This window comes from Anas platyrhynchos, chromosome 1 (assembly GCF_047663525.1).
Source record: "Anas platyrhynchos isolate ZD024472 breed Pekin duck chromosome 1, IASCAAS_PekinDuck_T2T, whole genome shotgun sequence".
NCBI lineage: Eukaryota > Metazoa > Chordata > Aves > Anseriformes > Anatidae > Anas > Anas platyrhynchos.
The window spans coordinates 192,219,551-192,233,893 of NC_092587.1; the positions used below are offsets into that span (position 1 = coordinate 192,219,551).

General features: G+C 39.3%; 1 protein-coding gene across 2 annotated transcripts in view; it reads right to left on the bottom strand.

Annotated features, from left to right (window-relative positions):
- The window catches only part of DYNC2H1 (dynein cytoplasmic 2 heavy chain 1), a 164,647-nt gene that overhangs the window by 8,562 nt on the left and 141,742 nt on the right, over positions 1–14,343 (bottom strand). For both annotated transcript variants that reach the window (XM_038175934.2, XM_038175931.2), the window contains exons 86-87: positions 7,741–7,850; positions 7,317–7,398 (exon numbers count right to left, since the gene is read on the bottom strand). In XM_038175934.2, the coding sequence (XP_038031862.1) occupies positions 7,317–7,398; positions 7,741–7,850 (192 nt within the window). The remainder of the gene's footprint in view (positions 1–7,316; positions 7,399–7,740; positions 7,851–14,343) is intronic.

Genomic DNA, 14,343 nt, shown 5'->3' on the forward strand with positions numbered 1-14,343 from the left:
CTAGTATCAAAAGGAATGAATACCTGCTTTTGTACGATAGAGCAATCAGTGCACACAGAAAATAAAAGAGGTATTTGCACATCAATTATACTGGAACAGATACACATTCTCAGTACCTTTTGTTAAAGTAACCATAAGTGATGTTAAAGAAGGTGTAATTTCATGCAGATGATTCTAAATAAAATATTCAGCACATCCTACTAAGAGGGATCTACTCTGCATCATACCTCTAAACTATCATCTAAATTAATACCGATACATTAATATCAGGTTTGATATATTAGTCTGTCAGATTACTAGAGCAGTTAGAAACTAAAAGCAAACTAAAAACACCTTTCCTCCATCCATCCTTTTCTACCTCCTCCCCCCAGGTAGCACAGAAGAACGGGCAATAGGGCTGCGGTCAGTCCCTGGCGCTTCGTCTCCACCATTCCCTCACGGTCTCTCTCTGCCCCTGCTCCCCATGGGGTCCCTCCCATGGATGCCGTCCTTCCTGAACTGAGCCTGCGGGGGCTGCCCACAGGCTGCAGCTCTTCAAGAACTGCTCCCACATGGTTCTGTACCACAGGGTCCATCCCCCAGTCCCAAACTGCTCCAGCACGGGTCCCCCACGGGTGGGCGGCAGCTCCCCCCAGACCCCCTGCTCCTGCGTGGGCTCCTCTCCACGGGCTGCAGCTCCGGCCCGGGGCCTGCTCCTGCGGGGGCTCTCCATGGGCCACAGCCTCCTCCAGGCCACATCCACCTGCTCCACCAGGGGCTCCTCCACCCATGGGGGGGCTGCAGCGTGGAGATCCGCTCCATGTGGGACCCATGGGCTGCAGGGGGACAGCCTGCTCCACCAGGGGCCTCTCCACGGGCCGCAAGGGAACTTGTGCTGCCTTGTGCCTGGAGCACCTCCTGCCCTCCTGCTGCACTCCCCTTGGGGGCTGCAGGGCTGCTGCTCTCTCAGCTCTCACCCCTCTCTTCCAGTTGCTGTAGCACAGCAGATTTCCCCTTCCTTCTATCTGCTCTCCCAGAGGCCCATCCAGTGTTGCTCATGGCTCTGCTCTGGCCAGTGTCAGGTCCCTTTTGGAGCCATCTGGAGCTGGCTCTGATCTGATCTGGGGCAACTGCTGGGCTCTGCTCACAGAGGCCACCTCTGCAGCCAACCTGCTACCAAAACCTTGCCATGAAAGCCCAATACAACAGATCGTAGTGAGATTTCCACCTTCTTTTCCTAATCAAGACAAATTTCAGGCCACAAAAATTTTTATAATTGAAGACAATAAAAGCCTGTAGTTCCCTGTGTCTTCCTTTTTTCCCTTTTTAAAAAGGGGGGGGTCCCCATTTCCAGACAGCAGGAACTTCACCAGACTGCCATGACTTCTCATATATCATGGACGGTGGCTTGACAACTACACCCACCAGTTCCTTTAGGACCCACAGAGGTGTCTAATGAGGTCCTGTCAACTTGTGCACCTTCAGGTTCCTTAGCATGTTTTGAGCCTGACCTTCTACTCTGGGTGGTTCATCATTCTTCCAGTCCCTGCCTTTGCCTTCTGGGGTCCACGCCATGCGGCTGGAGCTCTAGCCAGTGAAGACTGAAGCAAAATAGTCATTAATTACCTCAGCCTTCTCTATGTCTCAGGTGACCAGGTCTCCCATTTCCTTCCAGGGAGGGCGCACAATTTCCTCAGTCTTTTATCACCAATGTACCTATAGAACACTTTCTTATTGCCCTTGATGTTCCTGGCCAAATTCAACTCTAAACGGGCTTTGGCTTTCCTAACCTGATTCCTGGCTACTTGGGCATTGTCTCTGTATCCATCCCAGGCTATCTGTCCATGCTTCCACTGTCTACAGGCCTTCTTTTTCAGTTTAAGCTTGGTCAGGAGCTCCTTGTTCATCCATGCAGGTCTCCTGGTATTTTTGCCCAACTGTACTGGGTCTGGCTGGAATGTTAACTTTCCCTGCAGCAGCCCATACAGTGCTGAGCTCAGCACTTGTAGCTGGAACAGCAGTGTTATCACACCAGTGTTGTGTCTACTGCTGAGCAGTGCTGGCACAGCATCGGGCCTCTCTCTAAACCTCCTAGGGGGTGGGCAAAAAGTGAGAATAGAAACATCACCAGGGCAGCTGACCTAAACCAACCAAAGGGATATTCAATACCATATGATGTCACACTCAGCAATAAAAGGTGGAAACAGGAAGAAGAGGGGAGGGGTGGGCTCTCGTGAAAACGTTGGTCCTCCTCCCAAACGCCAGCTATGTGCGTTGAGGCCCTGCTTCAAGGACGTGGTCAATCATCGCTCATTTGTGGGAAGTAGAGAGTAATTTCTTTCCTCTGCACTTCCACATAGCCTTCACTTGTTTTATTTGTTTTATTTGTTTATTTTCCTCCCTTTTTTCTTTTTTTCCCTTTCCCCCTCCCTTTTCTCCTTTCCCTTTTTTTCCCTTTAGTTAAATTGTTTAGTTCATAATAATCTCTCTTTAATTATTATTATTATTTCCATTTAATTAAATTATCCTTATCTCAACCCGTGAGTTGTTCTTTGCTTTACTTCTCCCCCTCCTCATCTAAAGGAGGGGGAGTGAGAGAGCGGTTGTGGTGTTTAGCTGCCCAGCACAGTAAAACCACCACACCAACTTCCTCTTTGCTGGGACACATCACTCCTGAGTTTGGAGGAGGGGATCCTTGAGTATTAACCAGCCTTCCTGGTTTATATTTTCATATAATAGAATGACTTAAGAAAGAGAAACAAATTCGAGTTCATACTACTTCAATAGTATCATCTGAACATCTGACAGGTACCAAGAGGAAGAAAAACAGCAGGATTGGGTATATCTGCGTTTATCTTACAGACAGACAGCTGTATAATCAGGCAGGTTCTGAACTGAAATGGTAAATCAGAATGAGAGGAAAATTCCCAAAGGTAACAAAAAACATTTTTTTATGCAGACATGAAAGTATGTCTATGTCCATACACTATTAACTATTTACATTTATAGATGCATACACTATAGGATGCCAGGAAACATTTTGCATTTATTTTTTATATTCTGCACGGAGCCAAAATGGAAACAGATTTTCTTTTGCTTATTAACTGAATTTTCTAAATGGGATAAAATTCTTAGCAGTCCTGTCTGTGGTAAGAAGGCTATCAAATGAGGGAATAACAGTAAAGTGTATGGCTGAGATACACAGTGTCAAATTTGTGGCCCATTTTGGGGATCCATTGAGGATCACATGTATTTAACTAGACCATACATAGCCTAAGCTAGCAAAAGTAGACACCACTTTTTGCTAACACTTTCCACCTTGCCTTCACAGGACAAAACATCCTGTTGTGATTGCACGTTTTATTCTATTTGAGTCCTATGTAAATGTTTGTATTGGTGAATTGCGCTCTGTAAAAAGCTGTACATTTATTCTAGTTGGAATTTCCTGAAAAACCATTCCTGCTATTTTGTTACACCTTTTCTTACTACATTAAAGTCCTGTGTACTAGAAGAGATCATCTTAATCAGCACTGTTGCTTTTATACAGTGATATAATCTTTATTAAAGTAGCTAAATTGTGCTTCTAATAACAACAATGTATAAGCTTAAGTCTGGAAAGTCTTAAAATAGCTCTTTCCTAAACCCTATGTCTCCTTGATACCTGTTTACTTAAACTTCCAAAATGTGGCAGGGATTTAAAAAAAAAAAAAAAATTTAATTTCAGGCAAATGACCAAAATTACTGTGGCAGGACCACCACAATTGCATTCTTTTTCCTGTCGGAGGAGAAAGATGGTTATTTCATGAAAGTGGTTTAGCTACTCTAAGACCTGAATTGGTACACGTCCTTTCCTTGACAAAATACAGCTGATAAATTAAAATTTCTGATTTAAGCATCTAAACGGATGGGATATAATAGGGCCCCAGCTACCGCACTACAGCATGTGTTCAAGGACTGATGTATTCTGCTGTCTGAATTGTACTTTTTGAGTCCATGTTCCAAAATAGAGCTTCCCATTCTGTAAGATTAGCCTGAAATCTTGAAACTGTATAAACAACACTAATTTTAGAAGGATTAAAATTCATATTGCTTATGTGAACCAAGCTTAATGTGTAATTCAGAGGATCCTTAGCAAAGGAGACACGTTTCAGAGGATGATTTTTCTGTATCACTGACATTCTTCTGCCTTCATTACAGCACACTTTAAATAAATAAGATGCTTAGAATTTAGCTTTACTAATGCAAAAGTTTGTTCCCAGTTTTTCATGTCCATGTGAGAAAAGATTCATGGAAAGGAATGTTCAGCATGGCAAAGGGTCCCAACACCCTTTTGTACATCAAAGATTCGATGTAGCAGTGAAGATATTGATGAATACATAATAGTACAGATTCAATGAACATAGCTCTTACTGGGGAAAGGAAAATACTCAGAACAAGCAACACTGACAGGATTCTTACTTTACTAGTATTTCTAAAAAAGTGCCATATAAATTTACACATTAAAAAAATGATAACCTTCAATACACCTAGATATGAATGTTGTTGACATTGACTTCTGACATTTGTCAAAGGTGGAAGGATGATTTTGAAAAAGTCCAAGCTTCTGGGATCTGCAGTTGTAAATTAACCTAGAATAAATGGTCTGAAAAACAAAATTCAATTTTTGCTCACTTCTATGGACTTAGAAGTCTTGGGTGAATGTGGAACTGCAAAACATGTGATTGGAAGGCTGTCAGACTTATAGGGAGATAGAGTACCCTGAAAGTCTCTTGGTTTATTTATCCACAAGTTGTAGGTGCCTGTTTGATTCTCATTAAATGAGGTAAACAACCATTATTATTACTAAAGCAATGATTCATTTTCTAAGTGATATTTCCCAGTGTCAACAGGAAATAATTTGAAAATGTTGAAAAGACTGTACTGGATAAAGGACAGATTAGATAATTACAGTTATCTTTGCTGGATGTACAATCCCTTAATATTTTAGAAACATGAAATTCTCATGCATTTTGTATTAATAATTCTGTATAGTGTCAGCAGCTGACTGAGAACTCTGATATCTCCCACAGTCTTGCATCTGCCTGCATTATCAGACTAGACAAGGAGTCCTGCCACTTGCTTTCTCTCTCCTAATCCCACAGAACTCTGCTGTAGCAGTACATCAGTACATAGTCACAAGATGAGAGTCCTGCATTATTCACTCATCTTTCTGAAAAGAATGCAGCTGTAGCTTTTGTGTTTCTTTTATTTTTGTCGTGCATATTGTGTGGAGCAAATCTGGAGGACTTCTACAATGGGGTTACAGCATTCGTGGATAGAGGAAGAGCAATGGACATCATTTACCTGGACTTGTGCAAAGCATTTGACACTGTCCCCCACAATATCCTTGTCTCTGTGTTGAAAAGACATGGATTTGATGGATGGATCACTTGGTGGGTAAAGAATTGGCTGGATGGTTGCACTCAAAGAGTTGTGGTCTCAGTGTCCAAGTGAACATCAGTTCACCAACAAGTGGGGTTTCTCAGGGGTCAGTATTGTGACTGGTGCTGTTTAACATTTTTGTTGGTGACATGGACAATGGGATCGAGTGCACCCTCCGCAAGTTTGCTGGTAACACCAAACTGTGTGGTGCTGTCGACATGCTGGAGGGAAGGGATGCCATCCAGAGGAACCTGGACAGGCTTGAGAGGCATGAGTTCAACAAGGCCAAGTGCAAGGTCCTGCATCTGTCAGGGCAATCCCAAGCACAAATACAGGCTGGGTGGAGAATGGACGGAGAGCATTTCTGAGGAGAAGGACCTGGGGTTGTGGTTCATGAAAAGCACTATGTGAGCCAGTAATGTATAATGGCAGCCCGAAAGCCAACTGTATCCTGGGCTGCATCAAAGGAAGCATGGCCATCAGGTCAAGGGACTTGCTTCTCCCCCTCTAGTCTGCTCTCACGAGGCCCCACCTGGAGTACATCATTCAGCTCTGGGACCTCCAGAAGAAGAAGGACATGGATGTATTAAAACAAATCCAGAGGAGGATCATGAAGATGATCATGGGGCTGGAGAACCTCCCCTATGAAGACAGGCTGAGGGAGTCGGGGTTGTTCAGCCTGGAGAAGAGAAAGCTCCAGGAAGACCTTACAGCAGCCTTCCAGTAGCTAAAAGGGGCCTACACCAAAGCTGGGGAGGGACTCTTTGTCAGGGAGTGTAGTGATAGGACAAGGAGTGATGGTTTTAAACTAAAAGAGGGTAAATTTATATTAGATATAAAAAGAAATTCTTGACTTGGAGGGTGGTGAGGCACCAGCATAGGTTGCCCAGAGAAGCTGTGGATGCCCCATCTGTGGACGTGTTCAAGGCCAGGCTGGATGGGGCTTTGAGCAACCTGGTCTGGTGGGAGGTGTCCCTGCCCATGGCAGGAGGGTTGGAACTGAATGATCTTTAAGGTCTCTTCCAGCCCAAACCATTCTGTGATTGATTCTATGATTCTGTGCTGAACATATCTCTTTGAGCGGTATTATCATGGGCCCAACATATCCACTGGAATCAATACTCAAAATTCCCTACAAATTTAAGCATAAAACAGGTGCAAAGAGATTTGGATTTAGCCAAAATGACAGTGACATCTGAAATGCTAAGAAGCTAAACTAATCATTTGAGGATTCATCTGTACCTTGCTGTCTATGCAATCAGTAATGACTTTATAGCTGCTGGCTGTAGCCTTAAGTGTTCATTAACAAATCGTTGGAACTTTGTCATATCTAAAGCTAGTCATATCATAGTTCACTTTGTTCTGTTTACTTCCTGAAAAGTCTCATTTCAGTGATTCAAGAGTTGCTGAGACATGGCCTTTGACTTAAACTTCTATATGTATTTCCCGTTGCTATGTGCCACAACTCTTTTAACTACTTTCCGGACAACAGATATTAGCTAATGTAGTATCACCTTCAATTTTATATAAGAGGCCGGTGAAGATAATGGAGCAAGAATAATTTTAATTCTGAAATTTTAAATAAGCAATCTGACTAAGGAGGGATAAAAATATAACCCCCTTTCTTCTCTGCAGAATTTACTACAGAATTTTTGTACTACCATTTTTGTAGCTGTCTACAATTAACAAGCCTTTGTATTCCTGATACACCACTATATCGCTATATATTTATAGTTCACTCTTCCAGAAAGTTTATAGACAGATGACTTGGACTAGGACTACGACTACAACTTGGACTACTAATAAAATATCTCAGTAATACAATACCTCTAATAATCTTTTTTTTTTTTTAATTATTATTATATGCAAAACATTTAGGAGCAAATGAAAAAGATAAATACTGCTAAACACAATACCTTCACTTGGAGTTTGCCTTCCTGTATTCGCCCTTTCCATGATGCTGTAAATTTAAGACTGTCTACTGAACAGCTCATTACTCTGCAAGGGAAACACATATACAGTAAATCTTAGAGACATATAACCACAGAAAATAAAATACAAAACAAAACCAATGTATTTTCAGTGTGTACCATATCATGGATTACTCTGAAGAAAAATACATTATGAATTTTATCTATTTAAAAATAATAATAATAATAAGCACTTAAACAAGAAACTCTTAACTATTCTACTTCAGTGCAAGTGATAAAATAGAGATGACTAATGACAGTAATTGACATGATTTATTGGGTATGTGTCCTGAAAATAAGGTAACCATCCTCATGATGTGGAGTAATGGCACATTTGTACACATAAGTAGGTAGATTATTTTTCCCTCACCTTGCAGTCTCCTGGCGTAAGGCATTGAGAAATGTGTCTGGATGAAATAGCTCTGAAAGGTCAAGGGTATCTGACAGTAGTTTCTGTCTCTTTGATTTTTCTACCCAGTTCTAAAAGAGAAAAAGAAAAAAAAAAAAAGGAAAAATTAATCTTGAAGTTATTGCCTGATTTTTCATCATTTTGAGTTGATGTGGATTTGTCGAATGGTATGATTAATGACAAATTATTATGTAAATATACTGTAATGTCAAAGATGAATATTGATTTCCATTACTTCAAACTGGCAAACAGAAAATTAACACAGTTTGAAAGAAAGCTAGCAGTTGTGTAATGTGCAATGTGACTCACCTATTCTAAATAAATAAGCTTCTTTTCCATTCTTTGTGCACTGCAGCTTACTTTGTATGATGAAACTTTTACCAAGTTCCTAATAGTCTGTTGAAATGCTATTTCACCTTTACTAAAAAGCAAGTTCATGTTTTCCATAAAAATGGTTATCATTACCGTCTTTGCTTTAATGAGTTCAGACAAATAATTGAGTTCCTTTCAAGCATGCTTTAAGACTGTCCTTCTCTTTTGTGTAAACTACATATTAAATTCAAGAAGCACTTAGTTTTCAATCTGCAGCAAAAGTTTTTGTAAGTAATAGCCAACAATTTTTTTTGAAATCTCTCAGTATTGAGCTGACACTGTCATTTTTAGTGGGTGAACTTTCAAAGGATGTTTCAGATGTACTAGTTGAAGACATGAATTCACAGAATTTCTGATAAGGTAAAAACTGACCTCTTTTACAGCTGGTTGTAAATGAAAATAACAGGAGTGGAGGGAATAACTAGTATCATTTATCCTTACCAAACATGTTGCCCCAGCCTACTTTTTCACACAGCTATGTAGCCTGTCACTACAAACAGCAAGCCTGAAACTTCCCATCAACAACATTACCTTTTGTGCCATTGAGAGAAGAAGACACACATTGTACCTTACTTTGCAATCTCGATAAACCATGTGTATTAATAAATGAAACCTCAACTGCTAACTCCCACATTTTCTATCACTTTGTCAAGGATGCACTCTGTTTCTATAAGTCTTGTAACAATCCACCGTCTTCCAAACTAAAGAAGCAAAGTTTGCCAAAGTCTGTTTCGCAGCCTTCTTGTAGACCAGGTGGGATGTGGAAGATCTACTCCCATTTTAAACAGTCTATATGAAATTCTTTCCCAAATCCAGAAAGCTAGGAGGATGGGAAGGAACCTCAACCAAAAAAAAACTCAAATAGCTCAGTATACATAAACAGGTAACTTTTCATCAGGGAGGACTATGTGCTTTACTGTCTTGTGAAGAAAATTCCAATGGTCATCTGTGTTTGCACTAAGGACATGTTATTTTCCCACTCCTGTAAATATGCAAACAGTAAGCTCTAAAAAAATTACCAATGTATATAGTCAAATCATTAAATTTTATTTATTAATTTTCATTTACTTTAAAATCCCTGGATTTGGTTTTCAACTTGAAAAAAATTAGCACTACCTACTGTTTTCTCACATTTGGCACTCTTATTCTCTATTTTTTTTTTATTTTTTTTTTAAAGTTTAATCCTCTAAACACTAACAATCTCAGACTAAAGAATTTGTTCAGACCAGTTATTTATGTACACAAGTGGTATGTAACCACAAGTGGTTACATAACAGTCCACACCCAAAATCTGATGTTTTGAAAGTTTTGAGTCATATACATGTATTGTATATGCTTGGTACAATTTCTTTACAGAGTATACAGCATGGTATAACTGTGGTACTGTAGGATAAACATTAAATTGCCTCCCTGAGTTCCAGCAAGTCATATGCTTCTGCACAGGTTAACACTTCATACTAAGGCAAAAAATACTCAGATACTAAGTTTCCATGTGCTATCACTGAACAGAGAAAGATAAAACGCTCTTCTCTAAATTATCAGTTACTAGAAGATTATGAAACTACTCTAGTTACTGCATATTAGTGAGGCTATGCTCTCATTACACAAAGTACCTACCACGCATTCATGTCTCATTTGAAAACTACTTTACTATACTCTTTGAACTGCTGATAACCTAATTTAATAGAAGCACCTCAGACTGAAAAAATCATCCAAAATACAAGTGAATATCACACAAGCATTGTGTTGTGGGCTTTGTTGTTTTTGGTGGTGGTGGTGAGTTGTTTTTTTTGTCACTATGTCAAACACATCTCCATAATTTTTCCACCATGCACAAAAACTTAATTGGTGACCTTTTTATCTATCACATCACAGCTTATGAGCCTTCAACTCAAATGATTATGAATCAGTTAGGAGATTCTTGCTTTCCATTTTCATTAGCTAAATGTACACAGTTAATGGTTCATCTGCCTGATTTTTCAATGAGTTTTTATAACAACAATCTCTTTTATTGTATAGCAGTAAATCTGCTATCAGGTTAGGGCATATTTTGTAAATTGTTTTGTATAATACAAGTAGACACAACTATTTCAACTTGTATTTAATATAATCATTCTACTGCTGTCATCAAATAAACTTTTAATGTAATTGCTAAAGAGAAACACCATCAGGAACATACGTGCCTATGTTCCATCCAATTAAAAGACCAGTATGGGAGATATTAATTCTGAACTCATATAATTAAGTAGCACTAGGAAACTCACAATAGCAAAAACTCTCATTAGATCACAAAAGCAAAGTCTATAATTGCTACTTGAAATGGTCTACATAAAGCAGAAGACATAACTCATTCACATTGTTTAATAAATATTTAAGACAAATATTTAAATATTTAAGATTTAAATGTGTTGTGGTTTAACTCCCATAGGCATCTCAGCACCACAAAGCCACTTTCTCCCTCCCCCCCAGTGGGATGAGGAAGAGAATGAGGAGGGTATAAGGGAAAAAACTCATGAGTTGAGTTAAAGGCACTTTTAATAGGTAGAGCAAAAGCTGCATGTGCAGGCAGCGTAAGGTAACGAATTCATCCACTACTTGCCATTGGCAGGCAGTTGTTCAGCAGTTTCCAGGAAAGCAGGGCTCACTACACTTAATAGTTACTTCTGAAGACAAACACCATAAATCTGACCATGCCATCTTCCTCCTTCTTTCCTCCAGCTGTTATTGCTGAGCACAATGCCATATGGTATGGGACATCCCTTTGGTCAGTATGGGTCTGCTGTCCTCGCTGTGTCTCCTCCCATCTACTCACTGGCAGAGCAGCAGAAGAAGCAAAAAGGTTCTTGACTCATGTAAGCACTGCTCAGCAACAACTAAACCATTGGCGTGTTGTCACCACTATTTTAATATGAAATCTAAAACAGAGCAGCGAACTAGCTAATAGAAAGAATATAACTCTATACCAGTCAAAAAGAGTGTTAAATGCAATAAAAATGATCAGGTTTTGAAGGGGAAGAAGCTTAGGCTGAGCTGTGGAAAGACTGAAGTAAAGTTTCTTGAAAAGGAGAACTCCTTAACTATTTAGCTATATCTTCATTTCCCTCTCCTACCCCCACTGCAACAAAAATACACATTGTCTTCATTTGTCAGATTGACTTCTTATTGATCTTGGATGGCCATGTACCATTTCAGTCTGAGGTGCCTTCTTCTATCACCTCTTCTATCACCATTCAGCAGAAAACCTTGCTTTTCATGCCAGGTAGGCCAAAATAATGCATTTGTCACTTGCCAGCTGGATTACAACAACACTATCATCAGCGCCAACATGGTGTAAAATTTAGCTAATCACCCCTTTATGGTTCAGGCCATGATCTCCCAACTGCCTCCTCCCTCCCACTGCCCATAGTATGGTCTATAGCGGGTTTGCTGCAACTGAGGATTTAGTTTTCATCTTCAGAGCAGTTAATAGCCAAGATCTAAATTCACTGAACACAGTATTCACCATATGAATTAACAATACAGCTTTTGTTCACTGTGTTATATCTGACAGTTAATAAAGTCTGGGAAAACGCATATGAAAGCTGAAATCAAAGCACTATTGATAAACAGCATTTAGCTATGAAACTAAATTAAATGAATCCCGAGTCTGTCTTGGGAATGGTATATAAGTTATTTTTAAAAGTAAATTCCCATTATATCAATAATTTCCTGTATTCCAGTAATGTGGTCTAGAAGTCTGAAGATCCTAACACCAAAAGCATTTATATCACATGCACATACAAAAAAAATCTATAATACACTCTTCTTTTTAACTGTTAAATTAACACTATTTTAATATTTCCCAAATGTTTCTCGAAATGTTACTGTTACATTAAGTGAGAATTTAAGTTTGAGCTGTCCACAACAGATTAATATAGGATACGATGATTAGAAATATAGTATCAAAGTTTATCAACAGTACCCAAAAAGCTTTGCAAAGCAATTCGTATCAGAATGTTTCAATATTTCAGTTGAGTTTCTGTTTTGTATAATAAAAGGAATTTATTTATTTATTTATTTTGCCACAATAAATCTGTATGCACAGTCTCAGGTGGTTCAAATACTATTTTTTTCACGTAACTTGACATCCAATATCTATTCCATTTTCAGGAAGAAGTCTTCCTTATCTTCTATAATCCCAAAGCAAACTGAGCACTTCTTACTGAGCACTGGAAGGAATAAAGAGGCTGATGGATTTTCACATTATCGTTTATGCAATTTTAGGCTCATCACAGTACTCCTCAACAATGAATCAAGTACTTCTCCTTCACCTGTTTTAATTCATTCTGATTATATTCTCTTCCACACTATTTTTCCCTTGCTGTGATCCCAGAAGAGATTTTTTTTTTTTATTTGGAAAGAGAAAATAATATAAATCACTACAGAAGTGATTTCATTTTTTGTGCCTAAGCAGAAAATTGTATCCAGTATTAGCCAGGAACTGCATATAGTACAATTCTGTTTTTCCGCTAGCTTTAGAGGGAAAGTTTTAGATTCAAAGTTACTAGGGAAAAAATGCAGCACTATGGATTAGTTTGACAGCAAACGATGTTGAGTAACTCTTGAGTAAGTGGCATACAATTTGTCCCCTTGAGGTAATTTTTTTGTATTTGAAATCCTTGAGCTGTTGTAATTATTCTTTATTAATTGAACACATGAACACTGCAGAATTTCAGGTATATGTTAAGGTGTTGGCACACACTACATTTTGAATGGTAAATCACAACGGAATTTAGTTTGGAGACTTAATTTATTTTGGTTTTGGATTTCAATATGCTATTTTGGAGCATACCGACCAAAATTGCTGTTTTGCTTTAAATACTATTTCTTCATTTCAGTTTGACATGCCTCAGAAGCTCCATGTTTGTTCAGGGAGTCTGAATGCTAACACAGCAGCACAGTGTAGAGCATAAAATTTCTGAGTCCATTAGCATCAACATGCGAGCTAACAATGTGCCAGAAGCAGATGTGCACCAAGGCATGGCTGAGGGAAACATTAGCAAAGGCAAACTCATTCTAGTTACTGTATTAATTAATTTTTATCAAAACAGGAACTTAACTTTCCAGCAAGTTGCAGATTCCTACATAAAAAAGGAATACCAAAATGATTGCCCTGCATAAGGGCTGGGACATCATTCTAACAAGTTGATGATCAACATATGCCCAAAATACCTACTGGCAGCTATGTCCTACATGATCACTAAACACAGACTATGGTCCTACTTCTTATCTTCACTGATAAGAAGTTGCAGGACACAGGAGACGGTCACACATAACGTTTATTTGCAGATAACAGACAAGTCTGCCTACCATAGTGCAAGACCACAAGGTGAGTCTTAATTCCCTTGCAGAGCTCTGGAGTAGGGATGCTGAAGTGTATGCAGTTTTGATGGTAATAGCATGGCTGTACAGAATACTCCGTGTACTTGGCACTGTCAGTGATGGGATGCACAGCAGTAACTTTTATAGTACCACCTTAAAGGCTATGTTATGATAAAGAGAGCCAACAGAGAGATGCTTCCTTTGCTCCAGTTCATTTTCTCTGGTGAACATCTCATGAGATACAGATTCTCCATTAAGCATGTCCCTCACAGTCCTTGTTCCTCTTCAGAAATAACAACTCCTTGGGCTGCAGTCATCATTCCCTTGGATTTTTTTTCTATGTGTTTACCAGAGTCATTTGTTTTGTTAACACCCTCTCTGGAGGCTGCCAAAATTCAAATAAAATCTCTTGACCATGCCTGTGTAATGGAACTCTTCTGTATTAGTAACTATTAAGCCTGACCATACTCTCATGTATGTACAGTAGGATTATCAGACATACTAAAGCAACCTAATCAGAAATTGTTTAACTGTGTGGGGTGCATACCCCAAAACACACAACAGTGTAAAAGCAAACAAAGAAATATATTTTTCTACAAAGAAAAGGAGATCACAGAACAGAAGCTGTGTCAGATGCAGCTCTAGTGTTAAGAAAGGAACCACGTGGTAGCACAGTCATGTTGTGACACTGCGTCCTGCGATGCACCACGTCAGCTCATGTTAATGCTGCCCACACTCCACTGAGCAGAGCTCTGCAACCTGGGATTCCTGCTCAGACTATCAAGACATCTGTTTAACCAAAAATAACTTTGTGTAAACACAGTGATTAAG